Here is a 21,588-nt window from a genome sequence, read left to right as displayed (position 1 = left end):
TGCAAATAAATCCACTGATAAAGAATTGTTTTTTATAAAGAGGGCATATAATTCCAATAATACTTTTTGGAAAGTTTCCACTTGAGGTAAAAACCCACAATATTAAAGAGAAGAGGGGTTCTGAAATCAAAGGAGAAATCCAGAAAAATAAAAATTTAATTTCCTGGCAAAATTTTAATTAGTAAAACAAGGTCAAATTTTTGGGGTGTTACAACTCTCGGGAGCATCTTCTAGTGATAGTTCTGCTCGCCGGTCTTACGTTGAACCAAGTGAAAGTTCCACACGAGATGCCGCCACCAAAACATGCTTATGGCCTTGTGACGATTATATGGTGCATGTGGGTATCAAGGAAGAATTTAAGCAATATGTTCACAATGCCGGTCTCGGTCCCTACCTTTCAGATAAGTGTCAACAACGCCAACTTCTCACTGAATCATTTGTCAAAGGATTTAAATATTTTCCATGTGAGTCTAGGGTGTCATTTATTCTTTATGATAATCCATTTACTATCCTACTGGAGAATTTTGCTTACTATTGCAAAATTCCATTTTGGGGTTCGCTTGATGAGCCACCAAAGGCTGAGGTCGAGTCTTTCTTGACTAGCCTTTGTTACAGTGAAAATAGGGGAGTGAGACAAGGAAGAATAAAGAGCATTCACTTTCCCTCAATTTAGTATTTTGCCTTATTTAACAGGAAATGCATAGTAGGCAAGCAAGACTGTAGCATACTTTATGCGCCAGACTTGAGCCTCACTCACACCGCTCTCACTGGTGAAAGGAATTATAACCTTGGAGCAATTGTTGCATGTAGACTTCAGCATAACGCTAACAGTGGCTGGTTCTATGGTGGAATTTACGCCATGTGTTTAGCACGAGGGCTGGGTGTTTCACCTTTGCCCTTTGATCCTATCCTACCCACGCAGTATTAAGATTTCGACACCTTAAAAGAGCTAACATTCTCAAGGGAAAGGATGATAACTTCACTTATAATTTAATGTTTAACCAAACATCTGTTGTGCACACATATTTGCATGTGCCTGCTCTTTTTGATTATCACAACAACGGGAGATATTTTGTTCTTGAGAGCTAGGCCCGAGCTCCTAATGCAGCAGTGGTGGCAGCATGGCAGGCCGAGACATCCGCACCAAGAGCCTCCGTAATCTACCTCACCGACTACTACCCCCCAGGCTACTGATTGATTACCAACTTAGGCCAAAAGCCTAAGCTTGGGGGAGTACGTGTTTCTCACCGACATTACATTTATGTCTACATATCATTCTATTTGACGGTGTTCACACTTTTCCATTGTATCATCCATGCTTAGATTTAATTTTTGCCTTCTTCTTGTGTGTTTCAAAAATTTAGAAAAACCAAAAAATTAGTTGTAGTAATTTATTTTCTATGCATGCTTAGTAGTATTATTAAAAAGAAAACCCCAAAAGATTTCCTTGTTCTTCTTTTGCTTGTTGGGAGCTTTCCCGTGTAAATACTTTTTCTCGTTTTTCCTTTTTCCTTTAATTTTCCTGTTCAAGAAAACCAAAAACTCTATAAATATTTCAGTGTGTTTCTCTGAATTTCCTTTTCTTTTATTCGAGTTGTACCGAGGAGAAGACCACGATGAAAATGTTGAGTGGCTCTCATATGAATAATTGTTGAACTAATAAAGAGCACATTTTACCTTGTCTTCTCCTATTGAATAAAATGTTTGCAGATTCCAGCTTAATCTATGGCACTCTTGCATTATTATTATTTTCATATCGTTCAGTCGTGCAAGTGAAAGGCAATAATGACGACATTCAATTAACTGGCTGTGGCAGAGAGAAACGGGCATGAAACTCGACTTGTTCTGTTTGTGTAAATATGTTTAACCTAGTATCCATGATTCAGCCCATTATGATTAAACATGTTTGCAATAACAATTAGAGATTATAGTTTCTCATGCCATGCATAAGTAGCTCGGAGTTGATAATGATTCATCTTGGATATCAACATAGCATTAAAATGATTGTGATGTAGTATGATGGTACGGTATCCTCCTCTGAATGTTTGAGTGGCTTGACTTGGCACATGTTCATGCATGTAGTTGAATCAAAACCAACATAGCCTCTATGATATTTATGTTCATGGTGTCCATATCCTACTCATGCTAGTGTCCAATGATACTTATGCATAATGCATGGTTATGATCGTTGTTGCTCTATAGCTGACCGCTCCTCAATCTAATTGCTAGCCTCTGCCTGTACTAAGTGGGGATTCTGCTTGTACATCAAAAACCTTGAACCCAAAGTTATCCCAGATGAGTCCCCATACCTACCTACATACGGTATTACCCTGTCGTCCTAAGTAAATTTGCATGTGCCACCTCTAAAAACTTCTAAAAATTATCCTTTTTGTGTGCCTGGATCGTTCATGGAACAACAAGAGGTGATCGGTATCTTCCATGCTAAGCGGTTATTCTCAGGTCGAGTGTTTATTCACTTGCCATAGCACGAGAAATGGGCGGTAATAGGGATGCCCAGTCCCAAACTGCAAACATGAAAAAGAGTCCATCTCTGAAATAATCAAACAAAAACTCCCAATGGAGTCAAAACCTTTACTATTATCGCTTGGGAACCGCCACTAGCGTGCTTAGCATGGAAGATGTTGATAACTGATGGTCGTGAAGTGAATAAGAAGGTTCTCAAAATAATCATTTACCTCTGTTTTATAACTTGAGCTCTGGCACCTCTGCAAATCACTGCTTCCCTCTACGAAGGGACTATCTATTGTTTGAGGGAAAGGGACTGTCTATTTACTTTTATGTTGTGTCATCACCTTCTTAAACAAGCGCCAGAAAATGAGAGAGCACAGTTGTCATGATTTACGCATTGTGTGTAGCTAATGTTGGGTGCATCATGACTGGATCTTTTCTACCATGAATTACAATGTTTAGTCACTGCTTGAACTTTGGAGGTGCTCTGCATTTACGTTTTGCGGTTTCAGAAAGGGCTAGCGAGATACCACTATTGTCAAATTATATCATGGTTGTTTTGACAACGTGTTGCTATTTGAGATATCTTATTATTACTCGCTAGCTGATTATGTCATTGATATGAGTCATTATAATCTTTAAGAGTTATTGTTGACATGGTTAGATATAATGTTGGCTGAAAACCTGGGTGCTGCTTAAGCTTATTTATGCAAACAAGAGCAAAAGAGTTCCTAAAAGTTTTTATTTCTCACTTTCAGTTTATCAACTGAATTACTTGAGTACAAGCAAAGGTTTAAGCTTGAGGGAGTTGATACGTCTCCAACGTATCTACTTTTTCTCACACTTTTCCTCTTGTTTTGGACTCTAATTTGCATGATTTAAATGAAACTAACCCCGGACTGATGCTGTTTTCAGCAAAACTACTATGATGTTGTTTTTGTGCAGAAATAAAAGTTCTCGGAATGGAACAAAACTTTGTGAGGATTTTTTATATCAATAATAAGAATTTCTGGAGCCAAGACCTGCCAGAGAGGGGCACCTGGGTGGGCACAACCTACCAGGGCGCGCCCCCCTCTCGTGGCGTGCCCAGGTGGGTTGTCCCCACCTGGTGGCCTCGCAGACCCTGATTCCAACGCTATAAAATCCTATTTTTGGAGAAAAAAATCAGGGAGAAAGAATTATCGTGTTCCACAAGACGGAGCCGCCGCCAAGCCCTGTTCTTCCTCGGGAGGGCAGATCTGGAGTCCGTTTGGGGCTCCGGAGAGGGGGATCTTCGTTCTTCCCATCACCAACCCTTCTCCATCCCCAATTCCATGATGCTCCCCACAGGGAGTGAGTAATTCCTTCGTAGGTTCGCTGGTCAGTGAGGAGTTGGATGAGATTCATCATGTAATCGAGTTAGTTTTGTTAGGGTTTGATCCCTAGTATCCACTATGTTCTTAGAATGATGTTGCTATGACTTTGCTATGCTTAATGCTTATCACTTTGGGCCCGGGTGCCATGAACTCAAATCTGAACCGTTTATAGATCCAATCTTGCAAGTAATAGTCACCTACTACGTGTTATGATCCGGTAACCCCGGAGTGACAATAACCGGGACTTCTTCCAGTGATTACCGTAGTTTGAGGAGTTCATGTATTCACTATGTGTTAATGCTTTGTTCCGGTTTTCTATTAAAAGGGGGCCTTAATATCCCTTAGTTTCCAATATGGACCCCGCTGCCACGGGAGGGTAGGACAAAAGATGTCATGCAAGTTCTTTTAATAAAGCACGTATGACTATTTACGGAATACATGCCTACATTATATCGATGAACTGGAGCTAGTGCCGTATCGCCCGAGGTTATAACTGTCACATGATGAATATCAAGCAACAAGTCACCGATCTAATGCCTACGAATTTATCTTATATTGTTCTGCTAAATTACTACTGCTATCATCACTTTTGCACTTGCTACAAAATTACTGCTATCACTGTTACTGTTACTGCTGTCACTACTGTCAAAACTATCATATTACTGTGCTACTGATTACTTGCTGCAGATAATTAATCTCCAGGTGTGGTTGAATTGACAACTCAGCTGCTAATACCTTCAAATATTCTTTGGCTCCCTTTAGGTCAAATCAATAAATTTGGGTTGAATACTCTACCCTCGAAAACGGTTGCGATCCCCTATACTTGTGGGCTATCATCTAGATTGGATCTGTGGTTTCTGGAACTTGCGGCGGCTGGAATTGATTTTCGTCAACTCCCCTAGGGTTTCTTGAATATTGGGGTATTTATAGAACAAAGAGGCCACCGAGGTGCGCATAACTCACCAGGGCGCGCCTGGGCCCCAGGCGCGCCCAGGTGGGTTGTGCCCCCCTCGGGGCACCCCTCTGGTACTTCTTTGGCCCATCTGGTGTCTTCTGGTCCAGAAAAAATCACCAAGAAGTTTTGCTGCGTTTGGACTCCGTTTGGTATTGATTTCCTGCGAAGTAAAAAACAAGCAAAAAACAACAACTGGCCCTGGGCACTATGTCAATAGGTTAGTCCCAAAACATGATATAAAGTTGCTATAAAATGATTGTAAAACATTCAAGAATGATAATATAACAACATGGAACAATAAAAAATTATAGATACGTTGGAGACGTATCAATCGTTAGATTGCGCCGCTAGTCTTTGTCATCATTTACCATGCCTTCGTCCCCACGTCTCTCCCTTCGTCCGTGCTTGGCTATCACTGACACTCCTTCCTTTATGACACAACATGTGTCGCAGCACCGCCGCGTGCCAGCTCCGCCATGTCCCCATTCTAGCTTGGCCGAACACCAGTTGCAACTTATGGTGCCTCATCCACGGCCTCACAGCACTGTCGGCCTTTGCAGCACCACCACTCATGGCATCTACGCTCCGCCTCCCTCGTATCACCCAAGTGTGCACTACCGCCCTCAGGTTGCAGCTTTAGAACATGCACCGCTTCTTGTTGACTGCACCCCTCACTCCTTGGAACCTCGAGGCTTTCACTTCAAGAGATTCTGGCCGGAGCTAGAAGATTTTCATCAAGCCATGTCAAAATGTCTGGCCTCCGTCGCTCCCCATGTGGACCCCTTTCATTGCATTTTCGCGCGTCTGAAGGCCATGGCTTGACACCTACAATGCTAAAGCACCAAGACCATGGGTTTTGTTTCCCTGCAGTTGTCGATTGCGCATGAGCACATTGCTCGGTTCAATGCCATGGAGGATGCCCGTTCCCTTTTCCGTGTCGTGACTTGGTTGCGCCATAAGCTAAAAGGCACCTACCTCAGGCTTCCCTGGCTCGATAGGTCGATTGCATGTCTATGGGAACATTTTTCTTGGATCAAGACGGCAACAAATTTTGGCCTTCTTCATCTCCACGACACACACCATAAAGAAAAGTACATGTCTTCGAGCTACAGGTTGGCAACGCCACCACTTCCAACCACTAGGACATGGCCGAGGCTACTTTCCTTCACTTCTCCAACACCATGGGCTCCTCGGGAGTTAGGTACTTCACCGTCGATATTGATTTTCTTGATCCTCGATTATTTGATATCAACGACCTAGAGCAACCCTTCTCCAAGGACAAAATTTGGAAGGCCCTCAAGAGGCTCCCAAAGGGTAAGGCGCCTAGTCTGGATGGCTTCATGTGATAATGCTTGTGCGCGTGCTGGGACATTATCAAGGCAGACAATTGCAACACAATCGCGAAAATCTATGCTCTCAGTGACTGAGATTTCCAGAAACTCAACGAATCCTCCTCACCTTGCCCCCTAAGAAGCCAGACGGCGCGTTCCTCTCCGTTTATCGGCCGATCACCCTCATCCACCTCCTCTTCAAGCTCTTCATGAAGGTACTCTACCTCTATCTCGCGCCCCCCTCGACGACATGATCTCCACCGACCGGAGTGTGTTCATCACGGGCCGGTCCATTAATGACAATTTTTTGCTCGTCCATCAAATCACACACCAGCTCCACAACTTCACAAACCCATGTCTCATGCGAAAGCTCGCCATTGTGCATGCCTTCGACTCTGTCTCATGGCCCTTCCTCATCAACACTCTCCGCCACCTCGGGTTCGATCACCGTTGGTGGGATGGATAAGTATCCTGCTCTCCCTGGCAAGCATGTGTGTTCTCCTCAATGATGTCCCAGGGACACCGATACAACACTGCAAAGGTCTCCTCCAAGGAGACCCTCTGTCCCCCATGCTATTTGTCTGAGTGATCGATGCCCTCAACAACCTCATCCATTGTGCCATTGCCGCCGGGGTTCTCCGTCGCACCACTTGTCACCTGGCCTTGAGTGTTTCACTCTAGCTGATTATGTGGCCGTTTTCTACCACCCCGTTGCGCATAATCTCACCGCCATCCATGACCTTCTCCGCATCTTTGGGAGTGCTTTTAGTTTGTGCACAAACTTCACCAAGTGCTCTGGCTTACCTATCCAATGCTCGCCAGCCAACCATGTGAACATCGAGCATAACCTTGCATGCCCTATTGTCGGCTTCCCTACCAGGTACCTTGGGCTGCCTCCACACATTCGCAAGGTTCCCACTTCAAGCGTTCAACCCATCATCGATAAGCTCGAGTGGAAGCATTCTCCTTGGCGGGCCTCCTTTCTCTCCCGTGGCATGAGACTTACTCACACTCGCCACATGCTCTACGCAATGTCAGTTCACATCCTCCTGGCCTTGGCAATCAATCCTCCTATCCTTAAGCAAATGAACTGCATCACACGTAAATTCCTCTGGTATGGAAATAAGGATGCGAGCGAAGAGCATTGGCTCATCAGTTGGAGCAAGTTATGCAGGTCAATCGCCCTCGGAGGCCTCGACATTCCTAATCAACAACACCTTAGCATATCCCTCCGCGCTCACTAATTATGGCTTTAGAGGACCGACCATTCGCGCCCATGGCAGCACCTCCACATCGCATGTGGGCCCAACCCCCAAGCGATCTTCTATGCTTCAACATCCTGGTTCCTGGGCGACGGTCGCTCCTGCCGCTTTTGGAGTGACTACTGGATCGATGGTCGATTTACCGCGGAGATCGCCCCTCTCATCGATGGCATGGTCCTGATTTAGGGCCACATAGCTTTGCCCTGTCCGTGGGGGTCTTCTTTAGTGTGCCTAGATTCGTGACATCAAGGGTGCACTCGGCCCTGCGGCTTGGTGCAATATGTTGAGCTTTTGCACCGCCTTCGCCATATCGTCCTCTCAAACATGTCAGATAGTCTCACCTAGCGTTGGTCTACCAATGGGCTATACAACGCGAAGACCTGCTACCAGGCCACGGGCGCAATCTCAACAACCTTTTTTGCGGACCAGAACCAGAAACTGTTGGGGAACGTAGTAATTTCAAAAAAATTCCTACGCACACGCAAGATCATGGTGATGCATAGCAATGAGAGGGGAGAGTGTTGTCCACATACCCTTGTAGACCGAAAGCGGAAGCGTTAACACAACGCGGTTGATGTAGTCGTACGTCTTCACGATCCGACCGATCAAGTACCGAACGCACGGCACCTCCGAGTTCAGTACACGTTCAGCTCGATGACGTCCCTCGAACTCCGATCCAGCCGAGTGTTGAGGGAGAGTTTCGTCAGCACGACGGCGTGGTGAGGATGATGATGTTCTACCGACGCAGGGCTTCGCCTAAGCTCTGCTACGATATTATCGAGGTGTAATATGGTGGAGGGGGGCACCGCACACGGCTAAAAGATCGTATATCAATTGTGTGTCTAGAGGTGCCCCCTGCCCCCGTATATAAAGGTGCAAGGGGGAGGCCACCGACCTAGGAGGTATAAGCGCGCCAGGAGGAGTCCTACTCCTACCGGGAGTAGGACTCCCCCCTTTCCATGTTGGACTAGGAGTGGAAGGTGGAGGAGGCGGAGGGGAGGAAGGAAGGGGGGCGCCGCCCCCTTCTCCTTGTCCTATTCGGACTTGGGGGGAAGGGGGGCGTGGCCCTGACCTAGCCTCCTCTCCTCTCTTCCACTTAGGCCCAATAAGGCCCATTAAGTTACGGGGGGGGGGGGGGTCCGGTAACCTCCCGGTACTCCGGAAAAATCCCGATTTCACCCGGAACACTTCTGATGTCCAAACATAGGCTTCCAATATATCAATCTTTATGTCTCGACCATTTCGAGACTCCTCGTCATGTTCGTGATCACATCCGGGACTCCGAACAACCTTCGGTACATCAAAACATATAAACTCATAACATAACTGTCATCGTAACGTTAAGCGTGCGGACCCTACGGGTTCGAGAACTATGTAGACATGACCGAGACACCTCTCCGGTCAATAACCAATAGCGGAACCTGGATGCTCATATTGGTTCCCACATATTCTACGAAGATCTTTATCGGTCAGACCGCATAACAACATACGTTGTTCCCTTTGTCATCGGTATGTTACTTGCCCGAGATTCGATCGTCGGTATCTCGATACCTAGTTCAATCTCGTTACCGGCAAGTCTCTTTACTCATTCCATAATACATCATTCTGCAACTAACTCATTAGTCACAATGCTTGCAAGGCTTATAGTGATGTGCATTACTGAGTGGGCCCAGAGATACCTCTCCGACAATCAGAGTAACAAATCCTAATCTCGAAATATGCCAACCCAACAAGTACCTTTGGAGACACCTATAGAGCACCTTTATAATCACCCAGTTACGTTGTGACGTTTGGTAGCACACAAAGTGTTCCTCCGGTAAACGGGAGTTGCATAATCTCATAGTCATAGGAACATGTATAAGTCATGAAGAAAGCAATAGCAACATACTAAACGATCGAGTGCTAAGCTAACGGAATGGGTCAAGTCAATCACGTCATTCTCCTAATGAGGTGATCCCGTTAATCTAATGACAACTCATGTCTATGGCTAGGAAACATAACCATCTTTGATTAACGAGCTAGTCAAGTAGAGGCATACTAGTGACACTCTGTTTGTCTATGTATTCACACATGTATTTTGTTTCTAGTTAATACAATTCTAGCATGAATAATAAACATTTATCATGATATAAGGAAATAAACAATACTTTATTATTGCCTCTAGGGCATATTTCCTTCAGTCTCCCACTTGCACTAGAGTCAATAATCTAGATTACACAGTAATGATTCTTACACCCATGCAGTCTTGGTGCCGATCATGTTTTGCTCGTGGAAGAGGCTTAGTCAACGGGTCTGCAACATTCAGATCCGTATGTATCTTGCAAATTTCTATGTCTCCCACCTGGACTAAATCCCGGATGGAATTGAAGCGTCTTTTGATGTGCTTGGTTCTCTTGTGAAATCTGGATTCCTTTGCTAAGGCAATTGCACCAGTATTGTCAAAAAAGATTTTCATTGGTCCCGATGCACTAGGTATGACACCTAGATCGGATATGAACTCCTTCATCCAGACTCCTTCATTTGCTGGTTCCGAAGCAGCTATGTACTCCGCTTCACACGTAGATCCCGCCACGACACTTTGTTTAGAACTGCACCAACTGACAGCTCCACCGTTCAATGTAAATACGTATCCGGTTTGCGATTTAGAATCGTCCGGATCAGTGTCAAAGCTTGCATCAACGTAACCATTTACGATGAGCTCTTTGTCACCTCCATAAACGAGAAACATATCCTTAGTCCTTTTCAGGTATTTCAGGATGTTCTTGACCGCTGTCCAGTGATCCACTCCTGGATTACTTTGGTACCTCCCTGCTTAACTTATAGCAAGGCACACATCAGGTCTGGTACACAGCATTGCATACATGATAGAGCCTATGGCTGAAGCATAGGGAACATCTTTCATCTTCTCTCTATCTTCTGCAGTGGTCGGGCATTGAGTCTTACTCAATCTCACACCTTGTAGTACAGGCAAGAACCCTTTCTTTACTTGATCCATTTTGAACTTCTTCAAAACTTTGTCAAGGTATGTGCTTTGTGAAAGTCCAATTAAGCATCTTGATCTATCTCTATAGATCTTAATGCCTAATATATATGCAGCTTCACCGAGGTCTTTCATTGAAAAACTCTTATTCAAGTATTCCTTTATGCTATCCAGAAATTCTATATAATTTCCAATCAGCAATATGTCATCCACATATAATATCAGAAATGCTACTGAGCTCCCACTCACTTTCTTGTAAATACAGGCTTCTCCAAAAGTCTGTATAAAACCAAATGCTTTGATCACACTATCAAAGCGTTTATTCCAACTCCGAGAGGCTTGCACCAGTCCATAAATGGATCGCTGGAGCTTGCACACTTTGTTAGCCCCCTTTGGATCGATAAAACCTTCCGGTTGCATCATATACAACTCTTCGTCCAGAAATCCATTCAGGAATGCAGTTTTTACATCCATTTGCCAAATTTCATAATCATAAAATGCGGCAATTGCTAACATGATTCGGACAGACGTAAGCATCGCTACGGGTGAGAAGGTCTCATCGTAGCCAATCCCTTGAACTTGTCGAAAACCTTTCGCAACAAGTCGAGCTTTATAGACAGTAACATTACCATCAGCGTCAGTCTTCTTCTTGAAGATCCATTTATTTTCAATGGCTTGCCGACCATCGGGCAAGTCAACCAAAGTCCATACTTTGTTCTCATACATGGATCCCATCTCGGATTTCATGGCCTCAAGCCATTTTGCGGAATCTGGGCTCACCATTGCTTCTTCATAGTTCGTAGGTTCGTCATGGTCTAGTAACATAACCTCGAGAACAGGATTACCGTACCACTCTGGTGCGGATCTTAATCTGGTTGACCTACGAGGTTCAGTAATAACTTGATCTGAAGTTTCATGATCATTATCATTAACTTCCCCACTAATTGGTGTAGGTGTCGCAGAAACTGGTTTCTGTGATGATCTACTTTCCAATAAGGGAGCAGGTACAGTTACCTCATCAAGTTCTACTTTCCTCCCACTCACTTCTTTCGAGAGAAACTCCTTCTCTAGAAAGGATCCATTCTTAGCAACGAATGTCTTGCCTTCGGATCTGTGATAGAAGGTGTACCCAACAGTCTCCTTTGGGCATCCTATGAAGACACATTTTTCCTATTTAGGTCCGAGCTTATCAGGTTGAAGTTTCTTCACATAAGCATCGCAACCCCAAACTTTAAGATACGACAACTTTGGTTTCTTGCCAAACCATAGTTCATAAGGTGTCATTTCAACGGATTTTGATGGTGCCCAATTTAGAGTGAATGCAGCCGTCTCTAAAGCATAACCCCAAAACGACAGCGGTAAATCAGTAAGAGACATCATAGATCGCACCATATCTAGTAAAGTACAATTACGACATTCGGACACACCATTACGCTGTGGTGTTCCAGGTGGCGTGAGTTGCGAAACTATTCCGCATTGTTTCAAATGAAGACCAAACTCATAACTCAAATATTCTCCTGCACGATCAGATCGTAGATATTTTATTTTCTTGTTACGATGATTTTCAACTTCACTCTGGAATTCTTTGAACTTTTCAAATGTTTCAGACTTATGTTTCATTAAGTAGATATACCCATATCTGCTCAAATCATCTGTGAAGGTGAGAAAATAATGATATCCGCCACGAGCCTCAATATTCATCGGACCACATACATCTGTATGTATGATTTCCAATAAATCTGTTGCTCTCTCCATAGTTCCGGAGAACGGTGTTTTAGTCATCTTGCCCATGAGGCACGGTTCGCAAGTTCCAAGTGATTCATAATCAAGTGATTCCAAAAGTCCATCAGTATGGAGTTTCTTCATGCACTTTACACCGATATGACCTAAACGGCAGTGCCACAAATAAGTTGCACTGTCATTATCAACTCTGCATCTCTTGGCTTCGACATTATGAATATGTGTGTCACTAGTATCGAGATTCATTAAAAATAGACCACTCTTCAACGGTGCATGACCATAAAAGATATTATTCATATAAATAGAACAACCATTATTCTCTAATTTAAATGAATAACCGTCTCGCATTAAACAAGATCCAGATATAATGTTCATGCTCAACGCTGGCACCAAATAACAATTATTTAGGTCTAAAACTAATCCCGAAGGTAGATGTAGAGGTAGCGTGCCGACTGCGATCACATCGACTTTGGAACCATTTCCCACGCGCATCGTCACCTCATCCTTAGCCAATCTTCGCTTAATCCGTAGCCCCTGTTTCGAGTTGCAAATATTAGCAACAGAACCAGTATCAAATACCCAGGTGCTACTGCGAGCATTAGTAAGGTACACATCAATAACATGTATATCACATATACCTTTGTTAACCTTGCCATCCTTCTTATCAACCAAATACTTGGGGCAGTTCCGCTTCTAGTGACCAGTCTGCTTGCAGTAGAAGCACTCAGTTTCAGGCTTAGCTCCAGACTTGGGTTTCTTCTCCTGAACAGCAACTTGCTTGCTGTTCTTCTTGAAGTTCCCCTTCTTCTTCCCTTTGCCCTTTTTCTTGAAACTAGTGGTCTTACTGACCATCAACACTTGATGCTCCTTTTTGATTTCTACCTCCGCTGCCTTTAGCATTGTGAAGAGCTCGGGAATTGTCTTATTCATCCCTTGCATGTTATAGTTCATCACGAAGCTCTTGTAGCTTGGTGGCAGTGATTGAAGAATTCTGTCAATGACGCTATCATCCGGAAGATTAACTCCCAGTTGAATCAAGTGATTATTATACCCAGACATTCTGAGTATATGCTCACTGACAGAACTATTCTCCTCCATCTTGCAGCTGTAGAACTTATTGGAGACTTCATATCTCTCAATCCGGGCATTTGCTTGGAATATTAGCTTCAACTCCTAGAACATCTCATATGCTCCATGACGTTCAAAACGTCGTTGAAGTCCCGGTTCTAAGCCGTAAAGCATGGCACACTGAACTATCGAGTAGTCATCAGTTTTGCTTTGCCAGACGTTCTTAACGTCGCCAGTTGCATCTGCAGCAGGCCTGGCACCCAGCGGTGCTTCCAGGACGTAATTCTTCTGTGCAGCAATGAGGATAATCCTCAAGTTACGGACCCAGTCCGTGTAATTGCTACCATCATCTTTCAACTTTGCTTTCTCAAGGAACGCATTAAAATTCAACGGAACAACAGCACGGGCCATCTATCTACAATCAACATAGACAAGCAAGATACTATCAGGTACTAAGTTCATGATAAATTTAAGTTCTATTAATCATATTACTTAAGAACTCCCACTTAGATAGACATCCCTCTAATCATCTAAGTGATTACGTGATCCAAATCAACTAAACCATGTCCGATCATCACGTGAGATGGAGTAGTTTCAATGGTGTACATCACTATGTTGATCATATCTACTATATGATTCACGCTCGACCTTTCGGTCTCCGTGTTCCGAAGCCATATCTGCATATGCTAGGCTCGTCAAGTTTAACCTGAGTATTCCGCGTGTGCAACTATTTTGCACCCGTTGTATTTGAACGTAAAGCCTATCACACTCGATCATCACGTGGTGTCTCAGCACGAAGAACTTTCGCAACGGTGCATACTCAGGGAGAACACTTTTATCTTGAAATTTTAGTGAGAGATCATCTTATAATGCTACCGTCAATCAAAGCAAGATAAGATGCATAAAAGATTAACATCACATGCAATCAATATAAGTGATATGATATGGCCATCATCATCTTGTGCTTGTGATCTCCATCTCCGAAGCACCGTCATGATCACCATCGTCACCGGCGCGACACCTTGATCTCCATCGTAGTATCGTTGTCGTCTCGCCAACTTATTGCTTTTACGACTATCGCTACCGCTTACTGATAAAGTAAAACAATTACATGGCGATTGCATTGCATACAATAAAGCGACAACCATATGGCTCCTGCCAGTTGCTGATAACTAGGTTACAAAACATGATCATCTCATACAATAAAATATAGCATCATGTCTTGACCATATCACATCACAACATGCCCTGCAAAAACAAGTTAGACGTCCTCTACTTTGTTGTTGCAAGTTTTACGTGGCTGCTACGGGCTTAGCAAGAACCGTTCTTACCTACGAATCAAAACCACAACGATAGTTTGTCAAGTTGGTGCTGTTTTAACCTTCGCAAGGACCGGGCGTAGCCACACTCGGTTCAACTAAAGTGAGAGAAACAGACACCCGCCAGTCACCTTTAAGCAACGAGTGCTCGCAACGGTGAAACCAGTCTCGCGTAAGCGTACGCGTAATGTCGGTCCGGACCGCTTCATCTCACAATACCGCTGAACCAAAGTATGACATGCTGGTAAGCAGTATGACTTATATCGCCCACAACTCACTTGTGTTCTACTCGTGCATAGCATCAACGCATAAAACCAGGCTCTGATACCACTGTTGGGGAACGTAGTAATTTCAAAAAAATTCCTACGCACACGCAAGATCATGGTGATGCATAGCAACGAGAGGGGAGAGTGTTGTCCACGTACCCTCGTAGACCGAAAGCGGAAGCGTTAACACAACGCGGTTGATGTAGTCGTACGTCTTCACTATCCGACCGATCAAGAACCGAACGCACGGCACCTACGAGTTCAGCACACGTTCAGCTCGATGACGTCCCTCGAACTCCGATCCAGCCGAGTGTTGAGGGAGAGTTTCGTCAGCACGACGGTGTTGTGACGATGATGATGTTCTACCGACGCAGGGCTTCGCCTAAGCTCCGCTACGATATTATCGAGGTGTAATATGGTGGAGGGGGCACCGCACACGGCTAAAAGATCGTATATCAATTGTGTGTCTAGAGGTGCCCCCCTGCCCCCGTATATAAAGGTGCAAGGGGGAGGCCGCTGTTGGAAATATGCCCTAGAGGCAATAATAAATTGGTTATTATTATATTTCCTTGTTCATGATAATCGTTTATTATCCATGCTAGAATTGTATTGATAGGAAACTCAGATACATGTGTGGATACATAGACAACACCATGTCCCTAGTAAGCCTCTAGTTGACTAGCTCGTTGATCAATAGATGGTTACGGTTTCCTGACCATGGACATTGGATGTCGTTGATAACGGGATCACATCATTAGGAGAATGACGTGACGGACAAGACCCAATCCTAAGGATAGCACAAAAGATCGTGTAGTTCGTTTGCTAGAGCTTTTCCAATGTCAAGTATCTTTTCCTTAGACCATGAGATCGTGTAACTCCCGGATACCGTAGGAGTGCTTTGGGTGTACCAAACGTCACAACGTAACTGGGTGACTATAAAGGTACACTACGGGTATCTCTGAAAGTGTCTGTTGGGTTGACACGGATCGAGACTGGGATTTGTCACTCCGTATGACGGAGAGGTATCTCTGGGCCCACTCGGTAATGCATCATCATAATGAGCTCAATGTGACTAAGGAGTTAGCCACGGGATCATGCATTACGGTACGAGTAAAGTGACTTGCCAGTAACGAGATTGAACAAGATATTGGGATACCGACGATCGAATCTCGGGCAACTAACGTACCGATTGACAAAGGGAATTGTATACGGGATTGATTGAATCCTCGACATCGTGGTTCATCCGATGAGATCATCGTGGAACATGTGGGAGCCAACATGGGTATCCAGATCCTGCTGTTGGTTATTGACCGGAGAGGCGTCTCGGTCATGTCTGCATGTCTCCCGAACCCGTAGGGTCTACACACTTAAGGTTCGGTGACGCTAGGGTTGTAGAGATATTAGTATGCGGAAACCCGAAAGTTGTTCGGAGTCCCGGATGAGATCCCGGACGTCACGAGGAGTTCCAGAATGGTCCGGAGGTGAAGAATTATATATGGGAAGTCCAGTTTCGGCCACCGGGAAAGTTTCAGGGGTTATCGGTATTGTACCGGGACCACCGGAAGGGTCCCGGGGGTCCACCGGGTGGGGCCACCTATCCTGGAGGGCCCCATGGGCTGAAGTGGGAAGGGAACCAGCCCTTAGTGGGCTGGGCCGCCCCCCTTGGGCCTCCCCCTGCGCCTAGGGTTGGAAACCCTAGGGGTGGGGGGCGCCCCACTTGGCTTGGGGGGGAAGCCACCCCCCTTCCCCCTTGGCCGCCGCCCCCCTTGGAGATCTGATCTCCCAGGGCCGGCGCCCCCCAGGGGTCCCTATATATAGTGGGGGGGGAGGGAGGGCAGCAGCACCACAGCCCCTGGCGCCTCCCTCTCCCCCTGCAACACCTCTCCCTCCCGCTTGCGCTTGGCGAAGCCCTGCCGGGATCCCGCTACTTCCACCACCACGCCTTCGTGCTGCTGGATCTCCATCAACCTCTCCTTCCCCCTGCTGGATCAAGAAGGAGGAGACGTCGCTGCTCCGTACGTGTGTTGAACGCGGAGGTGCCGTTCGTTCGGCACTCGGTCATCGGTGATTTGGATCACGGCGAGTACGACTCCATCGACCCTGTTCATTAGAACGCTTCCACTCGCGATCTACAAGGGTATGTAGATGCACTCCTTTCCCCTCGTTGCTAGTATACTCCATAGATGGATCTTGGTGATGCGTAGGAAATTTTAAAATTCTGCTACGATCCCCAACAGCCGCCGCCTAGGAGGTATAGGCGCGCCAGGAGGAGTCCTACTCCTACCGGGAGTAGGACTCCCCCCTTTCCATGTTGGACTAGGACTGGAAGGTGGAGGAGGTGGAGGGGAGGAAGGAAGGGGGGGCGCCGCCCCCCTCTCGTTGTCCTATTCGGACTGGGGGGAAGGGGGGCGCGGCCCTGCCCTAGCCTCCTCTCCTCTCTTCCACCTAGGCCCAATAAGGCCCATTAAGTTACCGGGGGGTTCCGGTAACCTCCCGGTACTCCGGAAAAATCCCGATTTCACCCGGAACACTTCTGATGTCCAAACATAGGCTTCCAATATATCAATCTTTATGTCTCGACTATTTCGAGACTCCTCGTCATGTCCGTGATCACATCCGGGACTCCGAACAACCTTCGGTACATCAAACCATATAAACTCATAATATAACTGTGATCGTAATGTTAAGCGTGCGGACCCTACGGGTTCGAGAACTATGTAGACATGACCGAGACACCTCTCCGGTCAATAACCAATAGCGGAACCTGGATGCTCATATTGGTTCCCACATATTCTACGAAGATCTTTATCGGTCAGACCGCATAACAACATACGTTGTTCCCTTTGTCATCGGTATGTTACTTGCCCGAGATTCGATCGTCGGTATCTCGATACCTAGTTCAATCTCGTTACCGGCAAGTCTCTTTACTCGTTCCGTAATACATCATTCCGCAACTAACTCATTAGTCACAATGCTTGCAAGGCTTATAGTGATGTGCATTACTGAGTGGGCCCAGAGATACCTCTCCGACAATCGGAGTGACAAATCCTAATCTCGAAATATGCCAACCCAACAAGTACCTTTGGAGACACCTATAGAGCACCTTTATAATCACCCAGTTACGTTGTGACGTTTGGTAGCACACAAAGTGTTCCTCCGGTAAACGGGAGTTGCATAATCTCATAGTCATAGGAACATGTATAAGTCATGAAGAAAGCAATAGCAACATACTAAACGATCGAGTGCTAAGCTAACGGAATGGGTCAAGTCAATCACGTCATTCTCCTAATGAGGTGATCCCGTTAATCAAATGACAACTCATGTCTATGGCTAGGAAACATAACCATCTTTGATTAACGAGCTAGTTAAGTACAGGCATACTAGTGACACTCTGTTTGTCTATGTATTCACACATGTATTATGTTTCTGGTTAATACAATTTTAGCATGAATAATAATCATTTATCATGATATAAGGAAATAAATAATACTTTATTATTGCCTTTAGGGCATATTTCCTTCAGAAACGACGCAACACCTCCTCGTCGGCTGCTCCTTTTCGCTCCAAGCTTGGTATGAGGTGTTGTGTTGGTGCCACTCCACAGCTCCCCTGCCTCGCCATGATGATGAGTACATCGAATGACTCACGATGGCAATCTCCGGCTCAACTTCTTACCTTTGCCAGGTTCTCGCCTCTCTCTTCATCCTCACCATATGTGGATCGGGAAACACCGGAACGGTTGCGTGTTCATTGGTGAACGCCCCTCCGTTACGCGTCTCATGCAGACCATCTAGGACGAGGCTCGTCTATGGGCATGCGCGACGCTAAAGGCCTAGAATCGATCATCCCTGAGGCATGGACTACGGGACGCGCAACCCTGTTTGCCTATGCGCCCGACATTTCACTCACGCTGCATCCGTGTACTTGCTTGTGCTATTATCAGACCTACCTGTATTTTCTTTTCTTTTATCAATGAAAAGACACACAATTCTTTTGAGTATTCACAAAAAAAGTGCATTTATCTTTGTACAATTCCACGCCTTTTGGATTTTTATGTGCTAAAGAAGCTGTACTAAATAAACGAGAATTGCAGACATCAATGGTATTCTAGCTCAAAGAGTTTGCGATTCACTAAAAAACAATTGGTGACTAATCTTTCTTTATCCCCACGACGATAAGGCACCCAACAACTATCATTGAGTCTAGTGTTCAAAAAGAAAGAGAAAAACTATCACTGAGTCTATAAAGTCCTGTTCAGAGCCCTCACGCCAAACGCAGAGACCGACACAACAGTGCAAACAGCACAACAATCGCAGCCCCTCCTTCGTTATTCCTACACTACACCTCCGCGGCTCGCGGCATTCCTCCGTGGTCACCTCCGACGAGCTGATGGGGTGCAAGTCGTGCCAGAAGCCCAAGGCGCAGCACCGGAAGGGCCTGTGGTCGCCCGAGGAGGACCAGAAGCTCCGCGACTTCATAGTCTGCTACGGCCACAGCTGCTGGAGCACCGTCCCCGTCAAGGCCGGTGAGAACTGCCTCCCAGCCAAGCGCAGCAGTCGCACGCTTGTAAACTTGTCTCCCCTGCTTGCTTGCCGAGGCTCTGCAATGTACCTTGGCTCGTGGGAACGGGAAAGATGGGGAAATTTTGTTTCGCCGGAGAACAGTTGACGAAGCTCTTTAGCTTCGCCTGCTTGTTCGAATTCAGCGACCTTTTGCTGAGCTTTCAGAAAGAACTCAGCAGAATTTTGTCAAATGTACCTTGGCATGTGGGGCGGGGCTAAAGTTTGCAGTGAATTGGCGCGCGTGCAGGGCTTCAGCGGAACGGCAAGAGCTGCAGGCTGCGATGGATTAACTACCTGAGGCCGGGGCTGAAGCACGGCATGTTCTCCCGGGAGGAAGAAGAGACCGTCATGAGCCTCCACGCCACACTCGGCAACAAGTAAGCATCCCAAGCAACATTCACAATTCTCACCTTTTCCACCGCACTTTCTCAGAGCAAAACGTCACCTGATTACCTGTTGCATTGCGCCAATGTACTAATATTAGTATAAAGTTGGATTAAAATTGAGACACTTCTTTTGATACAGAGGAAGTAATTAGGAAGGTTCTTAATTTTGATAGTGAAGATATGTGTAGTACAATCATTTGTGAACACGCTCGTAGTACTAGTCAACTGCTGAGACCAATGATACTGTAACAGATGCTTTGACATTGACAATCCGAACGAAGAACACTTGTACTGTTGCTACAAGTCTGGGACAATCATAGCTTTATTTATTGGAGTGACTGTACAATAATTTGCTTCTCTAACATGATGAAATTTTTCTGTGGCGCAGGTGGTCTCAGATAGCGCAGCACCTGCCTGGCCGGACGGACAACGAGGTGAAGAACTACTGGAACTCGTACCTCAAGAAGCGCGTCGAGGGTGCGCGGTCACCAGCCAAGCCCGCCGCCTCGGACGCGCCCCGGACGCGGAGCCCGACGCCCAGCGAGAGCGGCCGCGAGCGCATCACTGTTGACCAGCCGTCCAACTCCGGCTCATCCGGGCCGCTCGAGTCGTCGTCGACGGCGGACGAGTCAAGCAGCCTCACAGTCCCAGGAGCTGCCGCCTCGATCCGGCCGCACGCGCCGGTGCTCCCCAAGGTCATGTTCGCGGACTGGCTCGACATGGACATGGACTACGGCCCCGGCCTGATGGCACCGAGCGCGCTGGACGCGGCCTTCGACGGCAGCCCGGCGCAACAGGGCGTGAGCCACCAGGGGCCCCTGCGGGTGGAGGGCCTGTGCGGCGCCGTGGACTCGTTGCATGGGCTCGGCAACGGCAGCCTCTGCTGGGAGTTCGACGCGGACCAGATACAGGGCGGAGGAGGGCTCTGCGACCTGCTCTCCATGAGCGAGTTCCTCGGGATCAACTAGGCGACACCTCCCGAACAGGGCAATGGTGTGCCTCTCCAGCCAGTCATTGTTGGTCACTGACAAGAAGTTCTCAAGGCCACGATTCAGTCGGACCAGCGCCGTGGAGAAGAAATCGTTTGAAGTCGTTGTTGCCGGAAAACCCACATATCCAAGATCTCAACCTTAAAAGAAAAACTCACATGCCTCTCGACGGTACCGGAGGCCGCACGACGTGATGAAGAGGAGGCGGAGGAACAAATTGCATAGGAAAATTGCGGTCATCGTCACGCTAACAAAGTCTGCAAACCCTAACATTGTCGGCCAAAATGACTGGAATGAAAATATGCCAACGTGCCATAGATGTTTTTTACGGAACCTTGTCAGAGGGCCAGGTGCTTTGGCTTTGCATTATAGAAAAAGAGAGTTGATCCCGTTTATGAGGGAAACCGGATCAAAAACCTAGTAGAGTTGTCCAGTTTATGAGGAAAACCAGACCAAAAAACCACACACGCAACAAACTCTTGCCGACCATACGACCCAAGACAACATTGCAACAAACACACACCCGACTCCGGAGCCGCCGCTCCGACATCCCTCACCCGCACGAGAGCCACAATGCCGTGCGGTTCAGGCGCCTCGTAGCCCTTGCGCCCGCGGACCACAAACGATGTACAAAACATCCGGGGCCGACGCCCCGACTTCCGGCCAGACTGACCTCACAGATCGCGTCGACCGAGCCGACGAACTGGCCACCCTCGCAACACCAGGTCGCCGCCCATGCCAAGCAAAGCAGCGGACATACCCCATAGGACCGCCGTTGCATGACCATCCGAGGCCGCAGCCTCAGCATACATCCACCGCCTGGAGCCGCCGCTCCGGCATCCACTGTCTGGGCATACCACCAGAAGCACAAAAGCCACAAGCGCCAACCGAACCTCGTCTCCAAAG

General features: G+C 46.5%; 1 protein-coding gene across 1 annotated transcript; it reads left to right on the top strand.

Annotated features, from left to right (window-relative positions):
* Nucleotides 1-19,011: 19,011 nt before the first annotated feature.
* On the top strand, nt 19,012-20,997 carry LOC123049611 (transcription factor LAF1). Its single transcript, XM_044472510.1, has 3 exons — nt 19,012-19,270; nt 19,555-19,684; nt 20,082-20,997. The coding sequence occupies exons 1-3, from the start codon at nt 19,135-19,137 to the stop codon at nt 20,659-20,661; spliced, it is 846 nt and encodes a 281-aa protein (XP_044328445.1). The 5' UTR covers nt 19,012-19,134; the 3' UTR covers nt 20,662-20,997.
* Nucleotides 20,998-21,588: the final 591 nt, after the last annotated feature.

This window comes from Triticum aestivum, chromosome 2D, assembly GCF_018294505.1.
Source record: "Triticum aestivum cultivar Chinese Spring chromosome 2D, IWGSC CS RefSeq v2.1, whole genome shotgun sequence".
Classification (NCBI taxonomy): domain Eukaryota; kingdom Viridiplantae; phylum Streptophyta; class Magnoliopsida; order Poales; family Poaceae; genus Triticum; species Triticum aestivum.
This window is presented reverse-complemented; position numbering and strand designations above follow the sequence as displayed.

Bases quoted from the DNA above. Each gene is read 5' to 3' on its own strand.
- LOC123049611 (XM_044472510.1), top strand. From the start codon at position 19,135: ATGGGGTGCAAGTCGTGCCAGAAGCCCAAGGCGCAGCACCGGAAGGGC. The intron at 19,271-19,554 runs GTGAGAACTGCC...GCGCGCGTGCAG, and splicing joins CACCGTCCCCGTCAAGGCCG to GGCTTCAGCGGAACGGCAAG. The intron at 19,685-20,081 runs GTAAGCATCCCA...TCTGTGGCGCAG, and splicing joins CACGCCACACTCGGCAACAA to GTGGTCTCAGATAGCGCAGC.